At 42.3% G+C, this 17,445-nt stretch overlaps 1 protein-coding gene across 1 annotated transcript; it reads right to left on the reverse strand.

The window, feature by feature from the left end:
* Window positions 1-13,890: 13,890 nt before the first annotated feature.
* LOC104882097 (uncharacterized) lies at window positions 13,891-15,240 on the reverse strand. Its single transcript, XM_010664031.1, has 4 exons — window positions 15,133-15,240; window positions 14,669-15,021; window positions 14,494-14,590; window positions 13,891-14,415 (listed from the first exon to the last, which is right to left on the reverse strand). The coding sequence occupies exons 1-4, from the start codon at window positions 15,238-15,240 to the stop codon at window positions 13,891-13,893; spliced, it is 1,083 nt and encodes a 360-aa protein (XP_010662333.1).
* Between the last annotated feature and the right edge of the window lie 2,205 nt (window positions 15,241-17,445).

Raw genomic sequence — 17,445 nt, forward strand, 5'->3', positions numbered from 1 at the left:
AAAGATACATGGAAGCCATCAATGCTTGTCCTCACCATGGTTTTGATACATGGCTATTGGTGAGTTACTTTTATGATGGGATGTCCTTCTCAATGAAGCAACTCCTCGAGACTATGTGTGGAGGAGATTTCATGAGTAAGAATCCGAAGTAAGCCATGGATTTCTTGAGTTATATGGCTGAAGTTTCAAGGGGATGGGATGAACCAAACAAAGGAGAAGTGGGGAAAATGAAGTCTGAACCAAATGCCTTCAATGCTAAGACTGGGATGTACACCTTGAATGAAGATGTTGATATGAAAGCAAAGGTTGCAGCTATGACAAGAAGATTGGAGGAGCTAGAACTGAAAAAGATACACGAAGTGCAAGCCGTTGTTGAAACACCAATGCAAGTCAAGCCATGTCCTATTTGTCAATCTTATGAGCACTTGGTGGAGGAGTGCCCTACAATTCCAACTGCTAGAGAAATGTTTGGAGATCAAGCAAATGTCATTGGACAATTCAAGCCCAACAACAATGCTTCATACGGAAATACTTTCAACTCAAATTGGAGGAACCATCCAAATTTCTCCTAGAAGCCAAGAGCACCTCAGTATACACAGCCAGCTCAGCCATCTCAACAAGCTTCAAATCTTAAACAAGCAATAGTGAATCTAAGCAAGGTTATGGGAGATTTTGTTGAAGATCAGAAATCCATCAATGCTCAACTCAGTCAAAGAATTGACAGTGTAGACAATACATTGAATAAAAGGATGGATAGAATGCAAAATGATTTATCTCAGAAGATAGATAATCTCCAATATTCAATCTCAAGGCTCACTAACCTGAACATAGTGCAAGAGAAGGGTAGATTTCCTTCTCAACCTCACCAAAAACCCAAGGGTATTCATGAAGTGGAAACTCATGAGGGAGAATCTTCTCAGGTGAGAGATGTTAAAGCCTTGATCACTCTAAGGAGTGGTCAAAAGGTTGAGCTGCCAACACCCAAGCCACGTGTTGAAGAGGAAGAAGAAGAAGAGACAGAGAAAAGGGAGGAAATCAAAGGAAAGAAGGAAGATAGTAGTGAAGGAAAAGAGGACCATGATTCAACAGTGAAAGCAACTCCGGAGAAAGTACTTACCAAGGGAGATGTTATGAAGAAACACACACCTCCACCTTTTCCTCAAGCTTTACATGGGAAAAAGGGAATAAAAAATGCCTCAAAAATTTTTGAAGTATTGAGACAGGTCAAGGTCAACATCCCATTGCTAGATATGATTAAACAAGTTCCAACTTATGCAAAATTCCTAAAGGACTTATGTACTATCAAAAGAGGGTTGAATGTGAATAAGAAAGCCTTCTTGATTGAGCAAGTAAGTGCTATCATACAATGCAAGTCTCCTTTGAAGTACAAAGATCCAGGTTGCCCTATGATTACTATCAAAAAGTGCTATTTTGTAGACCTAATTATAATGGTTTTAAGCACCTTTGAGTAGTAATCATATTCATTTAACCCAATTAATTCATTAAGGTCCTTAGTAATTGGTTTTAACCATTTTGTGGCAAGTTTACATGTTTTTATCAGCTTATGAATCAATTCAAGCATGCCAAATGATGGAGGAGCTACTTGGACAAGTTATGGCAAAGCTTTTGGAAGCTCAAATTCATGAAGAACCAAGCTTTGGAGCTCCATAGCCCTTTGCCAAAGTCGTTCAAAGTATGCAAGGAAAGAACAATGGAGAAGAGGAAAACAAAGCAAAGAGGACAGCAGCTTCAGTCTTCTTTCGCACTTTTGGAGCACTTCCAGAAGTCCATTTTTTACATACTATATACCATTTCAAAGCTCTGGAAGTCAAAAATCCAACGCTTCAAACCGTGTACAATTTGGAGCTGAAATGAGGAAGATATGGCCTTCGGAATCCAACTGCTCCAGGTTGTGCGAAAATTTCGCACGACACAAGGTGTTATGCGAAATTCGCATAACACTTTCAAAATTCGCATAACCCATGCGTGGTGCGAATTTTCCTCTGTTTTTGCTGACTCCACTTTAGATATTTTCCTTTGTATTTTGTGATGTAATTTCCTTTCTTATCCTTGTAACTAACCAATCACAAGCTTTTGCTTTTGTAAAGACTATATAAGGGGTGGAAATCACCTCTTGGAAATAGAGAACATGCGTGTTACGTTTTACACTGAGTAAAATACAGAGCTCTCTCGTTTCTCTTTTCTCTTTACTATTTTATTTTCTTGGAAGCCAAACAACCTCTGAGGGCTTTTCCTCAAAGGATGATTGGCTAAAACTTTTAGTTTCTCAAAGTATGGATGTTATGTGATGGCTTGGATGCAATCCCATGGAAATTTCTCGCACCTGGAAGGTAAGGTAGTCGTTTTTCATTAAAGGTTCATTAATGCAAAGTTTGGTTTTTATTTCCTTTGGACAACTTCCAACGGCCAATACTTGATAAGCTTTTGGATTTCTATCCATTAGTTATCTCCTACGAGCTACTGGAAGGTGAGGTTTTCAATTCCAAGTTTTGGATTAATTCGTTAGAACCAATTTCAATGGCCATTGAAAGGTGAGTTTATCACCCGGAATGACTTTGAGTTGCCAATATTTGGTAAGCTTTTGGCTTTAGACCATTAGTTATCTCTTACGAGCCATTCAAAGGAAGTCTAAGGTGAATAACCATTGATGAAATTCACTACCATCTGTTTTGCCATTTTAAAGGATTAAAACGTGATTTGCTAAATCCATACCGGTTCGGGAAGCAAGCATCACCATAGTTGCAACCCCAACGCGAGGAGCCTATCCTGAGATTTCCAATTTGCATAAGAGCCAGAGCATAGCTATCCTATCTTTGAGAAACTTGTTTTTACACCCTTTCATTTTAGTCTTTAATGTTAGCTTAGATTAGTTTAAATCTTTCTAAAACATTTACATCTTCTTTTAAAGCTAACATCCATAAGAAAATCACCTATTTTCCTAATTTGAATATCACTTGTGTTTGCGAAAACCCTTCCCAGTGAACAATCCTAGAACCACTATGCTATAGTAGCTTGGCTACTTTAGTAATAGTATTTAAGGTATAAATTTTGTTGATACGCCTTTAAAGCTAAGCTACCATGAGTCGAATCACCCTACCATTTCACTCATGATTGGAGGAACTGTAGTGGAGAAAGCTTTGTTAAACTTGGGAGCAAGTGTGAATTTGCTACCATACTCTGTCTACAAGCAATTGGGACTTGGTGAATTGAAGCCAACATCAATCACTCTATCTCTAGCAGATAGATCAGTGAAAATTCCAAGGGGGATTATTGAAGATGTCTTAGTTCAAGTTGATAATTTCTACTATCCAATACACTTTGTTGTTCTGGACACAGACCCAATTGTCAAGGAAACTAATTATGTTCCTATCATCCTTGGAAGGTTTCCTTGCTACATCAAATGCAATCATAAATTGTAGGAATGGACTCATGGAACTCACGTTTGGCAACATGACATTGGAGCTCAATATCTTCTATATGTCTAAAAAGCCAATCACTCCGGACGAAGAAGAAGGTCCAGAAGAGGTGTGCATTATTGACACTCTAGTGGAGGAGCATTGTAATCAGAAAATGCAAGACAAGTTGAATGAAAGTCTTGGGGATCTTGAAGAAGGGTTGCCTGATTACTACCCAAAAAGTGCTATTTTACACCTTTAATTCATTATCTTTTAAGCACTTTTGTGTAGTAATTCTCCATCTTTATTCCAATTGGCATGTTAAGGACCTAGAAATGACTTCTAATCATATTTGTGGCTAGTTTTAGTGTTTTGACAGCCTTTTGGATCATTAATACAAGCCAAGTAAAGGAGAGAAGCAAAGAGAAGCAAAGAGGAAAAGCAAGCAAAGTGAAGAGAAGCAAAGAGGACAGCAGCTGCAGTCTTCTTTTGCACTTTTGGAGCACTTTCCGAAGTCCATTTTCTACATGCTATATACCATTTCAAAGCTCAGGAAGTCAAGAATCCAACGCTTCAAACCGTGTATGATTTGGAGCTGAAATGAGGAAGATATGGCCTTCGGAAGACAACTGCTCCAGGCTTGTGCGAAATTTTCGTACAACACCTTGTGTTGTGCGAGTGTTGTGCGAAATTCGCACAACACCTTCAAAATTCGCACAGCCCATGCGTGGTGCGAATTTTGCTCTGTTTTTGACGACTCCACTTTAGATATTTTCTTATGTATTTTTTGATGTAATTTCCTTTCTTATCCTTGTAACTAACCAATCACAAGCTTTTGCTTTTGTAAAGACTATATAAGGGGTGGAAATCACCTCTTGAAGAATATATAATATATGTTACGTTTTACACTTAGAAAATATACAGAGCTCTCTCGTTTCTCTTTTCTCTTTACTATTTTATTTTCTTGGAAGCCAAACAACCTCTGAGGATGTTTTCCCGGAGGATGATTGGCTAAAACTTTTAGTTTCTCAAAGTATGGATGTTATGTGATGACTTGGATGCAATCCCATGGAAATTTCTCGCACCTGGAAGGTAAGGTAGTCGTTTTTCATTAAAGGTTCATTAATGCAAAGTTTGGTTTTTATTTCCTTTGGACAACTTCCAACGGCCAATACTTGATAAGCTTTTGGATTTCTATCCATTAGTTATCTCCTACGAGCTATTGAAAGGTGAGGTTTTCAATTCCAAGTTTTGCATTAATCCGTTAGAACCAATTTCAATGGCCATTGAAAGGTGAGTTTATCACCTGGAATGACTTTGAGTTGCCAATATTTGGTAAGCTTTTGGCTTTAGACCATTAGTTATCTCTTACGAGCCATTCAAAGGAAGTCTAAGGTGAATAACCATTGATGAAATTCACTACCATCTGTTTTGCCATTTTAAAGGATTAAAACTTGATTTGCTAAATCCATACCGGTTCGGGAAGCAAGCATCACCATAGTTGCAACCCCAACGCGAGGAGCCTATCCTGAGATTTCCAATTTGCATAAGAGCCAGAGCATAGCTATCCTATGTTTGAGAAACTTGTTTTTACACCCTTTCATTTTAGTTTTTAATGTTAGCTTAGATTAGTTTAAATCTTTCTAAAACATTTACATCTTCTTTTAAAGCTAACATCCATAAGAAAATCACCTATTTTCCTAATTTGAATATCACTTGTGTTTGCGAAAACCCTTCCCAGTGAACGATCCTAGAACCACTATGCTATAGTAGCTTGGCTACTTTAGTAATAGTATTTAAGGTATAAATTTTGTTGATACGCCTTTAAAGCTACGCTACCATGAGTCACATCATTGCCTGAACCCTCTAATGTGCTTGCTGCTCTACAAGGTTGGAGGAGGAGAGAAGAAATTCTACCTTTGTTCAATAAAGAGGAGGCATAAGAAGCTGCTAAGGAGGAGACCCCAAAGCTCAATCTGAAGCCTCTGCCCACGGAGTTGAAATATACATACCTAGAAGAGAATAAACAATGCCCTGTTGTTATATCTTGATCTCTTACTACTCCTCAGGAGGTGTGTCTACTTGAAGTTCTCAAGAGGTGTAAGAAAGCAATAGGATGGCAAATATCTAACTTGAAAAGCATTAGTCCTTTGGTCTGTACACATCATATATACATGGAAGAAGAAGCTAAACCAATTTGTCAACCTCAAAGAAGATTGAATCCTCATATGCAAGATGTGGTGCCAGCCAAGGTTCTGAAGCTACTTCAAGCATGTATTATCTACCCCATATCAGATAGCCCATGGGTGAGTCCTACCCAAGTGGTACCAAAGAAGTCAGGGATCACGGTGGTCCAAAATGAAAAGGGAGAAGAAGTTGCTACACGCCTCACTTCAGGTTGGAGGGTGTGTATTGATTATAGAAAATTGAATGTTGTGACAAGGAAGGATCATTTTCCATTGCCATTTATTGATCAAGTGTTGGAGAAAGTCTCAGGCCATCCTTTATATTGTTTCTTGGACGGTTACTCCGGGTATTTTCAAATAGAAATTGATGTTGAAGACCAGGAGAAGACCACTTTTACATGTCCATTTGGAACATATGCCTATAGAAGAATGCCTTTTGGTTTATGTAATGCACCTGCAACATTCCAATGATGTATGTTAAGTATCTTCAGTGATATGGTGGAGCGAATTATGGAGGTTTTCATGGATGACATCACCATATATGGAAGTACATTTGAAGAATGCTTAGTCAACTTGGAAGCAGTTCTGAACAGATGCATTGAAAAGGACTTGGTGCTCAACTGGGAGAAATGCCATTTTATGGTACAACAAGGAATTGCCCTTTTCCACATCATCTCCGAGAAAGGCATTGAAGTTGATAAAGCAAAGGTGGAACTTATTGTCAAATTGCCATCCCCAACAACTGTAAAAGGAGTAAGGCAATTCCTTGGCCATGTTTTATAAGAGGTTTATAAAAGATTTCTCTAAGCTTTCAAAGCCTCTTTGTGAATTGTTGGCTAAGCATGCTAAGTTTGTATGGGATGAAAGATGTCAAAAGAGTTTTGAGCAACTGAAGCAATTCTTGACAACCGCTCCAATAGTGAGGGCTCCTAACTGGCAATTACCCTTTGAAGTGATATGTGATGCTAGTGACTTTGCTATAGGAGCTGTGCTTGGCCAAAGAGAAAAGGGAAAGCCCTATGTGATTTACTATGCAAGCAAGACATTAAACGAAGCTCAAAGGAACTACACAACCACAGAGAAAGAATTGTTAGCTATATTGTTTGCCTTAGACAAGTTTCGTGCTTATCTAGTAGGGTCTTTCATCATTGTTTTCACTGACCATTCAGCCTTGAAGTATTTATTAACAAAGCAAGATACAAAACAAAGGTTGATTAGATGGATTCTCTTATTTTAAGAGTTCAATCTCCATATCAGAGATAAGAAAGGAGTGGAGAATGTGGTAGCTGACCACCTTTCAAGGTTGGCTATAGCACACAATTCCCATGTTTTACCTATTAATGATGACTTTCTAGAGGAATCACTTATGTTGCTAGGAAACACTCCTTGGTATGCTCATATTGCTAACTATCTGGTTACTGGTGAAGTTCCAAGAGAGTGGAAAGCACAAGATAGGAAGCACTTTTTTGCAAAGATTCATGCCTATTATTGGGAAGAACCTTTCCTTTTCAAGTATTGTGCTGATCAAATAATAAGAAAGTGTGTCCCTGAAGAAGAGCAATAAGGAATCCTCAGTCATTGCCATGAGAGTGCGTGTGGAGGCCACTTTGCCTCTCAGAAAACAACCATGAAGGTGTTGCAATCAAGGTTTAGTTGGCCATCACTCTTCAAAGATGCCCACACCATGTGTAGGAGCTGTGATAGATGCCAAAGCCTCGGGAAGCTTACACGAAGAAATCAAATACCTATGAACCCCATTCTAATAGTTGATCTCTTTGATGTTTGGGGCATCGACTTCATGGGACCGTTCCCAATGTCTTTTGGTAACTCTTATATTTTGGTGGGGGTAGACTATGTTTCTAAATGGGTTGAGGCAATCCCCTGTAAACACAATGATCATAGAGTGGTTCTCAAGTTTCTCAAAAAGAACATCTTCTCAAGGTTTGGGGTGCCCAAGGCCATAATAAGTGATGGGGGTACTCATTTTTGCAACAAACCTTTTGAAACCCTTTTAGCTAAGTATGGGGTGAAGCATAAGGTAGCTACACGTTATCACCCTTAGACTTCCGGGCAAGTTGAGCTAGCAAACAGGGAAATCAAGAATATATTGATGAAGGTGGTGAACACGAGCAGAAGAGATTGGTCTATTAAGCTCCATGATTCACTATGGGCATATAGAACAACTTATAAGACTATTCTTGGCATGTCTCCTTATCGCCTAGTATATGGCAAAGCATGTCATCTCCCTGTGGAAGTTGAATATAAGGCTTGGTGGGCAATCAAGAAGGTAAACATGGACATGACCAGAGCCGAGGCAAAGAGGTGCTTAGACCTTAATGAGATGGAGGAATTAAGAAATGATGCCTACATCAATTCCAAAGTAGCAAAACAGAGGATGACAAGGTGGCATGATCAATTAATCTCCAATAAAGAATTTCGAAGAGGACAAAGAGTCTTACTCTATGACTTTAGGCTCCATATCTTTCCTGGGAAGCTGAAGTCAAGGTGGATAGGCCCTTTCATCATTCACCAAGTGCATCTCAATGGAGTGGTGGAACTACTGAATTCCAACAGTACAGACACTTTTAAAGTCAGTGACCATCGTCTCAAACCATTCATGGAGCCATTCAATCAAGATAAGGAGGAAGTCAACCTCCTTGAGCCACAGAAATCCTAATTAGAAAGGGGTTAGATAGACTTGGTCTTGCCAAAGTCCATATTTTTGCTTAATTTTGCCAATTTATGAGCTTTATTAATTGTTTTGATTTTAATCTTAGTTTTAATTTATGTTATTTTGATGTAACTTAGACTTTTTGAATGATCAAATTTAGGAGGAATTGCAAAAGAGGTGAAGGAAGGTCTCAGGGAACCAAAGGAGCCCAAAAGCATGCAAATTCATTGGCCAGCGAAAATTTCGCAGCCAAAATAGCTCCCCTACGAAATGAGGTATCTTCTGCGAAATCATTTCGCAGCCCAAGACCACCATTTGCGAAATTAAGGTCTCGTTGCTAAACAGGCCTTCCTCTGCGAAACCATTTTGCAGCCCCAAGACCACCCTCTGCGAAAATTTTTGCAACTGTGAAACCCTTCTCAGGCACACGTGTGCCATTTCGCAGCCCAAACCCTCATTTCGCAACTGTGAAACGGCTACGAAATCCTCCAAGGCTTCATTTCGCAGCCTAAACACCCTCTGTGAAACAATTTCGCAGCTGTGAAACACCCCCTTAGCACACGAGTGCCATTTCGCAACCCCACACTCCCATTTTGTAGCTGCAAAATGGACTGCAAAATGGTCTACGAAATTGCCCCTTGGCTGCGAAATGAGCCTCCTCCTGCGAAAATTTCAACTATCACTTAAATCCTAACTTAAGCCTTTAAATTGCTAAATTCCAATTCACACTGGTCATTTGCTCTACGAAAACCCCCCTCAGGTGCGAAATTGACCCAAACCATAGCACCATCTTCAAGGGGATTCTAAGGGACCTCCGTCTGAGGCCAAGCCCCACGCGCACCTCCAGCCACCCTCTCTCAACCTTCTCTAAGTCAGCCATGGCCAAAACACGAGGAGCCAAGACCCCATCTCCCTCAGGCCACCAAAGAGCACCGAGAGTGGTTCCTGTGCAAGACTCCATGATTGAGCCTTCACAACCACTTGCCATCCCACCTTCAATAGAGGGCGCGCCTCTAAGTCCTCCTCTGAGACGATATGAGACCAGAAGACCACCCATTACACCTGGGGCAAGTTCGTCTCGACCCAAAAAGTCAGCTAGCCACCCTCCTAAGAAGAAAGCAAGGATATTAGCTCCAGTTGAGCCATCAGAGCCTTCATTAGAGGCTCAGCCGCCCAAGTGCTCTGAATTCGGACTTGCTCCCATGCATTCTGCCTAAACTGAAACTTTGGGGACCGGTCGAGCCGATTGAGAAAAATTATGAAATTTTGACAAAGTTTTCCTTGAAGAATAAGAAGTCCATGAATAAAAACGGTGCATAATTCTGAGGTCAGATGAGGGAGATATGGCTAAAACAGGCCCAAGTGCTCCGAGCTCAGACACACTCCGATAAACTCCAACTAAGCTAAAACTTCGGGATGGCCCCACTTCCTTCCTATGGCATGCTGCCAACAACTAGGAAAATGGCCACGATGGCACTCCAAAATGAACCATACTCGCACCACAATGAACCACATACGAACCTAAACAAGGCTATAAAAAAATCGACTAAGCCCAAAAGGAGGCCCTAGTGGTGCCATATGAAAACATGGGTGCATGTGACACTCATAGGATAAATGCAAGTGTCAAGGGACAAAATTGAGGGTCTACAAATATGCCCCTCTTCAGTAGAGTGAATGAACAAGTGATTCACGAGTGCAAAGTGCAAGTGATGCAAGAGTGAAATGAACTCTAGTGAAGAATTCAAATGACCAACAATTTTGTCCCCACACCACCATAAAGAGGCTAAGGGAATCAGCCATGATGACCAAAGGACTAAAGGACCCAAGCACACTGTCGGAGAAAGCTAAAGGAATCTAGACACGATGCCAGAGAAGACAAAAAAATATCGGAAACGATGCCAGAGAAGAAAGGAGAAAAGTGGATGCGATGCCGGAGAAGATAAGGGACCCGGGCACGATGCCAGAAAAACAAAGGAGATCCCGACACGCTGCTGGAGAAAACAAAGGAGATCCAGATGCAATGTCAAAGAGAATAAGAAAGCGAATCCGAGAAAGTACTGGAAAAAGGCCCAGGCAAGTACCGGAGAAGTCAAAATGAAGGATCATATCCAGGCGAGTACCAAAGAATACGAAGTACAGGAGAACGAATTTGGGCGAGTACCAGAAAATGGGTTAAATTAGGGTGAGTATCGAAAAGGTAGAATCCGAGTGAGTCCCGGAAAAGTGTGGGATCCGAGCGAGTACTAAAAAAGTGTAGGATCTGGGCGAGTACCAAAAAAGAGTACGATCCGGGCGAGTATCGGAGAAAGAGTCGTAGCCGGGTGAGTATCGGAGACTACGAGATATGAGGGATCAAATCCGGGCGAGTACCATAGAACCTAAGCCAACGGGATCGAATCCGGGCATGATGCCGGAGAACCCAAAATAGAAAGGATCAAATCTGGACACAATGCTGGAGAACACGAAGCAGAAGGGATCGAATCCGGCCGCGATGCCGGAGAACCCAAAACAAGAGGGATCGAATCCGGGCACGATGCAGAAGAACCCCAAACAAGAGGAATCGAATCCAGGCAAGATGCTAAAGAACCCGAAACAAAAGGGATCGAATCTGGGCACGATGCCGGAGAACCCTAAACAAGAGGGATCGAATCCAGACGCGATGCCGGAGAACCTAAAACAAGAGGGATCGAATCCGGGCACAATGCCGAAGAACCCAAAACAAGAGGGATCGAATCTGGGCACGATGTAGGAAAACCCGAAACAAGAGGGATCGAATCCAGGCACTATGCCAGAGAACCCGAAACAAAAAGGATCGAATCCAGGCACGATGCCGGAGAACCCTAAACAAGAGGGATCGAATCTGAGTATGCCCCAGTGTGAGATCAGAAAATGCTGACAAACAAGACATGAACAACCCAACGAAAAATATGGAAAGAAAGGGAGTATGCCCCTGTATGACAACTCACAAACGTGACCAAAGGTGCAAAGAAGGGGTTATGCCCCAGTCTAAGGCATCAATACCATGTCAGAAACCCACAAGTGCACATAGAGTCAAAGTTAAAAAACTGGAAATATCACAAACATCCATCCTTGAGGAAAAACCCTCCACTCTAATCCATAACATCCAATATCCACAGCAAAACTAATAGGGGGTATGCCCCAGTGTGTACATCTGAAGCTCAAATATCCCAATGAAAACTTTGAAATACATCTCTGAAGACCCAATCGTCTGAACAAGCGAACCAAACAACGTCTAGGGTATGCCCCAGTGTGCACACCCGCTGGGTCAATGAATACCGTGAATCGGATTCTGAGTCAGCTCTCAAAAGCACTCCGCTGTATGAAGAAACCAAGCTGAATATGGGGCTTACTCAAACTCTGATATCCAAAACATCTCTAGGAAAAACGGACTGCCTGCGTACATGTGTAAGAGCCAAAGCCAGCATGCAAGGATGGGGGTATGCCCCTGTATGAATATGTCAAAGCATCAAGCAAAGGTGCCCTCAACAGTCCAACTCACTACATCATCTATCTCTGATCATGGACCTGAGGCAAGCAGTTGAATGGAAAGGCAATATGTCACCCTCAATATCCCTAAGAACGGAGACCCGTCGACATCCCGTACTCAATCAGTAGACGAAGCCTATCTATATAAGATGCGTCGAAGCCAACATGAGATCTCATGGCCTTAGGGTGGTCTTACGACTTGGACCGTAACGTAGGCCAGGGGTAAAAAGGTGAATGAAATGACGGGAAACAAAGGCCCAAATACCCAATAGATAATGCCAAGCCCCTATGCGCTCAATGCCAAATATCGAAGAATCATGTGAGTAAGGTGACTCAACCAACATCCGAATGAATAATGTCAAAATGACAAGCGGTGTATACCAAGGACACGTCGTTCAAGAAGCGAGAGAACGATCGACAAGGATGGAAGAAGAAGATGAAAAGAAATAAGACAAGTGATGAACGGATGGAGAAGAAAATAGAAAAACCAGCTGGGATAAAAATGTAGCAATGCATGACAATGACGAACAACTCCTCCCAAGAATGTTAGACCGAAGCAAGTCACTGTAAGATGAGAATAGTGAAGTAGACAATGATCCAAGGTACCTAGTATGAAAGAGACCCGAACCGTACTCCCAATGTGTTACCCAGATCCATGGAGAAAGATCATACAATGCTTTCACCCGACTCTCAAAGCAAAAATAAGTCTCTCAAACCCTAAATGGCCTCTGATGATCAAGCTGTATCAACAAATATCAATCAAGCATCTTTTTTTTTTTTTTTTTTTTTTTTTTTTTTTTTTTTTTTTTTTTTTGCACCGAACAACCAACAAAGCAAGATGAATGCCATACCAACACAATCCAACAAGATGAACCTCAAACCTGAAACCAAAAGTGGTCCTCTCTCAACCTAAGAATCTTGGATCAATGCCTACAGGTGGAATGAAGGGTGTGACAGGCCTGACCTGTAGCTCCGGGCCAAGAGCATGTCATCATCACATAATAGGAGATAGAAGAGAAACGAATAGAGATGATAAAAACTGGACTCGAAGCCAAACGGTGTGAAAGTGTAAAATGGAGGAAGAAAAGACCATGAATGACCTATGGAAGAGAAACAAGCGAACAAATACATAATGTGCTCACAATACTCACAGATCCAATCAATAAATGCAAAGCGCACATGGGAAGGCCCCCAACCCAGGTGAGAAGAGGTATGCAAGGCTAAATGAAAGGAAAGACCCAAAATGAATCACGTGAAGCTCAATGGGCTAGCAATAGGATATATCAATATATAGGTGCGCAGTAAGGAATATGGCTACTCGATATGACGGCCACCCATCCTTTGACCATGATCTTACGCATAAAACTTCTTCAGCTGATCCACATTGATAGGCTCCGTAAACTGATTTCCGTCCAAGTCTTCCAGACAGGCTGCTCCATCTCGGGTCAAATCTCTAATAACATACGGCTCGCTCCAAGTAGGTCTAAACTTGCCTCTAAGGTCGCTCATCAGTCCCTTGAGGGCTTTCAAGACTTGATCGCCTTTCTGAAATTTCCTAGGCTTGACTCTCCTTCTGAATGCACAAGCCATCTTCCTCTTATAGGCCTGAACATGATCTACTGCCCTTAATCTCCTCTCATCCAAAAGGCTAAGTTGATCAAAACGAGACTGGGCCCACTCGATCTCAGATATGTGCTGCTCTAATGCTACTCTCGAGGATCCCATCTCAATCTCAACAGGCAGCACTACCTCCATACCATACACCAAAGAATACGGGGTAGTCCTGGTAGAAGTACGAAAAGATGTACGATAAGCCCATAATGCGAAGGGAAGCTTCTCTGACCAATCCCGAGAAGTCCTAACCATCTTTCTCAAAATCCTCTTGATATTCTTATTCATGGCCTCAATTGCCCCATTAGTCTGCAACCTGTACGCAGACGATCTGTGATGTTGAATGCCATACTCCTGAATCAATGTATCCACCTCACTCCTGAATCAATGTATCCACCTCACCCCTGAAATGCACCCCTCTATCAGAAATCAACTCATGGGGGACCCTATATCGGTAGATAATGTGCGATATGATGAATTTGGCCACTTTGGCCGCTGTCTATCTAGCATAGGAAGCACCTTCCACCCACTTGGTGAAATAATCAATGGCAACTAAGATGTACTCATGACCATTGGAGGACTTGGGCGAGATCTTCCTAATAATATCAATACCCCATACTGAAAATGACCAAGGGGATGTGAGTGCATGCAACTCCGAAGGTGGCATGTTAATGAGATCACCTTGCATCTGACACTTTGGACATCTCTGTACAAACTGGCAACATTCTGTCTCCATGGTCAACCAAAAGTAGCCAGTCCTCATAATCTTGTGGGCTAGCATGTGTCCTCCCATGTGTGGGCCACAGACTCCTGCATGGACCTCTCTCATCACTCTATCTACATAGGCGCAGTCTAGACATAATAATAATAGGCCATCGGGCGATCTCCTATAAAGTGCATCCCCGCAAATGACAAATCTGGTGGCCAACTGCCTCAACGCTCTCTTATCCTTGGCTGTAGAAGCCTTAGGATGTGTGCCACATGCCAGAAAATGATAAATGTCATGATACCAGGGTAGCTCCTCCTAATCCTCAATATCTCCAATCAGACAACAGTAAGCTGGTGCAGACCTAGTCTCAATCAGCAATGGTCGCACAGTTACCCCCGCAGGGATCTCAATCATAGAAGCTAAGGTGGCTAAAGTGTCAACAAACTGATTCTCTGCTCTGGGTAGGTGTATATATCTCAACTCATCAAACCTATCAACCAATAAATCCATATATGCATGATAAGGCTTCAGCTTCTCATCTCGAGTCCCCCAAATACCCTGAGTCTACTGAATAACCAAGTTGGAATCCCTATGGATCTCCAACTTTCTAACTCCAAGATCTAGTGCAGGCTCTAAACCTATAATGCATGCCTCATACTCAACAATATTATTCGTCAGCCGATGATCATCAGAAAATGTCAACCGAATTGATCTGGGAATATGATCACCCTGTGGTGATATCAATAGGATACCAATGCCAAACCCCGACTGATTGGCGGCACCATCAAAGTACAACTGCCATCCTGCAATACTAGTCACTGAAACAAACTGCTCATCTGGGAAATCGTCGTCGATCAGTCTATCATCGAATACTGGCAAAGAAGCCAAATGATCTACAACAATACTTCCCTTCACTGATTTCTATGTGACATATCGAATATCAAACTCTGTAAGCAGCACCAACCATCTCATGAGCCTGCCAGTCAGAACAGGCCTATCAAATAAATATCTCAGTGGATCCAATCGTGAGACCAATAATATGGAATACTCTGTCACATAGTGTCTCAGCCTCCTAGTGGCCCAAACCAATGCCAAACAGAGGCGCTCAATCATAATATATCTGCGCTCATATTCTAGCATCCTCTTACCGAAATAATAAATGGCTCGCTCCTTCCCTGAATCATCAAGCTAAGCTAACATGCAACCCAAAGCCATGTCCAAAACCGACAAGTATAGGAGCAGAGGCCGCCTAGGTGTAGGGGGCACTAAAACTAGAGGAGAAAGGAGATACTCCTTAACCTTCTCGAAGGCGCGCTAACAATCATCATCCCAAACAGTAGGTTGGTTCTTCCTCAGAAGAAGGAAAATAGGCTCACAAATGTCTGTCAGTCTAGCAATGAAACAACTTATGTACTGTAATCTACCTAGAAAGCCTCTAATCTCTCTCTCAGTCCTAGGAGCAAGCATGTCAAGTATTGCTCGGATCTTTTCGAGATCAACCTCTATGCCTTGCTCACTAACAATATGCCCCAGTAATTTCCCAGAAGTTACCCCAAAGGTACACTTCTTGGGATTCAATCTTAGTCTGAACTGTCGAATCCTCTTAAATAATCTCTGTAACGCTGCTAAATGACCCTGTCTCGAGACTTTACTATCATGTCATCCACATACACCTCAACATCTCTATGCATCATGTCATGGAATAGAGCATTAGCAGCTCTCTAATATGTGGCTCCCGCATTCTTCAACCCAAATGGATAATCCGGTAGCAGTAAGTACCCCACTCAGTAATGAAAGAAGTCTTCTCCATATCCTCTGGAGCCATCAGAATCTTATTATACCCAGAAAACCCATCCATGAAGGATAACATCGAGTGCCCTGTGGTGCTGTCATCTAGCATATCAATATGTGGGAGGGGAAAATTATCCTTAAGGCTGGCCTTGTTCAAATCTTGGAAATCCACACAAACTCTAACATTTCCATCCTTTTTGGGAACATGGACGACATTAGCCAGCCATTTAGGATACTCAACCACTAACAAGAAGCCAACACCGAGTTGCTTCTGAATCTCCTCTTTCACCTACAAACTTCATCGAGGGTGTAGTCTCCTCAATTTTTGCTTAACTGGCCTAGCATGTGGCAGAATGGGCAGGCGATGCTGCATTATAGAGGGGTCTAGGTCCGGCATGTCCTCATATGACCATGCAAATACATCCAGGTATGACCTAAGCAGGTCAATCAATCTACTCCTCTCATCAGGAGATAGGGAAGAGTCAATCCTAATCTCCCTGGGTTGATCAGATGCCCCAAAATCTATTAACTCAGTACTACTAGAGATGGGTGTAACTTTCATGTCATCCATGTCTGAATCAGAATCAGAATCTAACTGGCCACTCAGCGGGCCATCTGTGTCTCCCACATCATCAACATCACATATATGTGTTGTGGGTACCGGTGGTGCAATCAATGGAAAATGTTGTGACACATGCAAATACTCGAAAATACTCATGTCATTATTACCATCAGAAACATCATCAAAGCGGGTGACAAACCAGGACATAATGTCAAATGAAAGAAGTGGGTCCACAGAGTCGGACTCTCCCTCAACAACAAAAACATCATGAGTAACATCAGAAGCAACAAATCCATCATCATCAAACTCAATCATAGAAATCCCAAATGCATCAAAAGCAGAGCGGGGCCCAGGTGGGGCTACATCCAAAATACGGCCAGTGCCGACCATGTCCATCACATCAGTGCAAGCATCATAGAGTGTCACATCATCAGAATCAATTACAGAAACTCCAAATATATCAAATGCGGAATGAAGCTCATGCGGGGTTGCGTCAAGAATACGGCTAGTGCCGATCATGTCCATCTCATCCATGTAAGTGTCAGGCAGAATCACACCATCGGTACCATCCCCCAAATCCATAGGCAAATCATAGTTAGAAGCCTCCTCAGGAAAGCACATAGAGAACACACTAGCCCTGCCCGGCGACGGGGGCGCAACTATCATGGCATCTAAAGCCTCAATAATGTCGGAACTCAGACACATCTATCCTAGGGCCTGCTGGATACCCTGAACCTCAACTATCTCGGAAACATGGTCGGCTCCCTCCACGCGAGGTGCATGCTCTAATCCTCTCACAAAATAATCAGTCAATTGAAGGGTGTGTGGGCGAATGGGGTAATCGAATGGAACCCCGGACAAGCGAGCTCTCACTCTGTCCCGGTGCAGCCGCGCCATGTGTCGTGCATCCTCCTCAGAAGGAGTATAGCCCAATCCATAGGGTACATCATGATCAATGGTGAAAACAAACTCACACGACCCTTGCTGGCGGT

The sequence above is a fragment of the Vitis vinifera genome, chromosome 16 (genome assembly GCF_030704535.1).
Source record: "Vitis vinifera cultivar Pinot Noir 40024 chromosome 16, ASM3070453v1".
In the NCBI taxonomy this organism is placed as follows: domain Eukaryota; kingdom Viridiplantae; phylum Streptophyta; class Magnoliopsida; order Vitales; family Vitaceae; genus Vitis; species Vitis vinifera.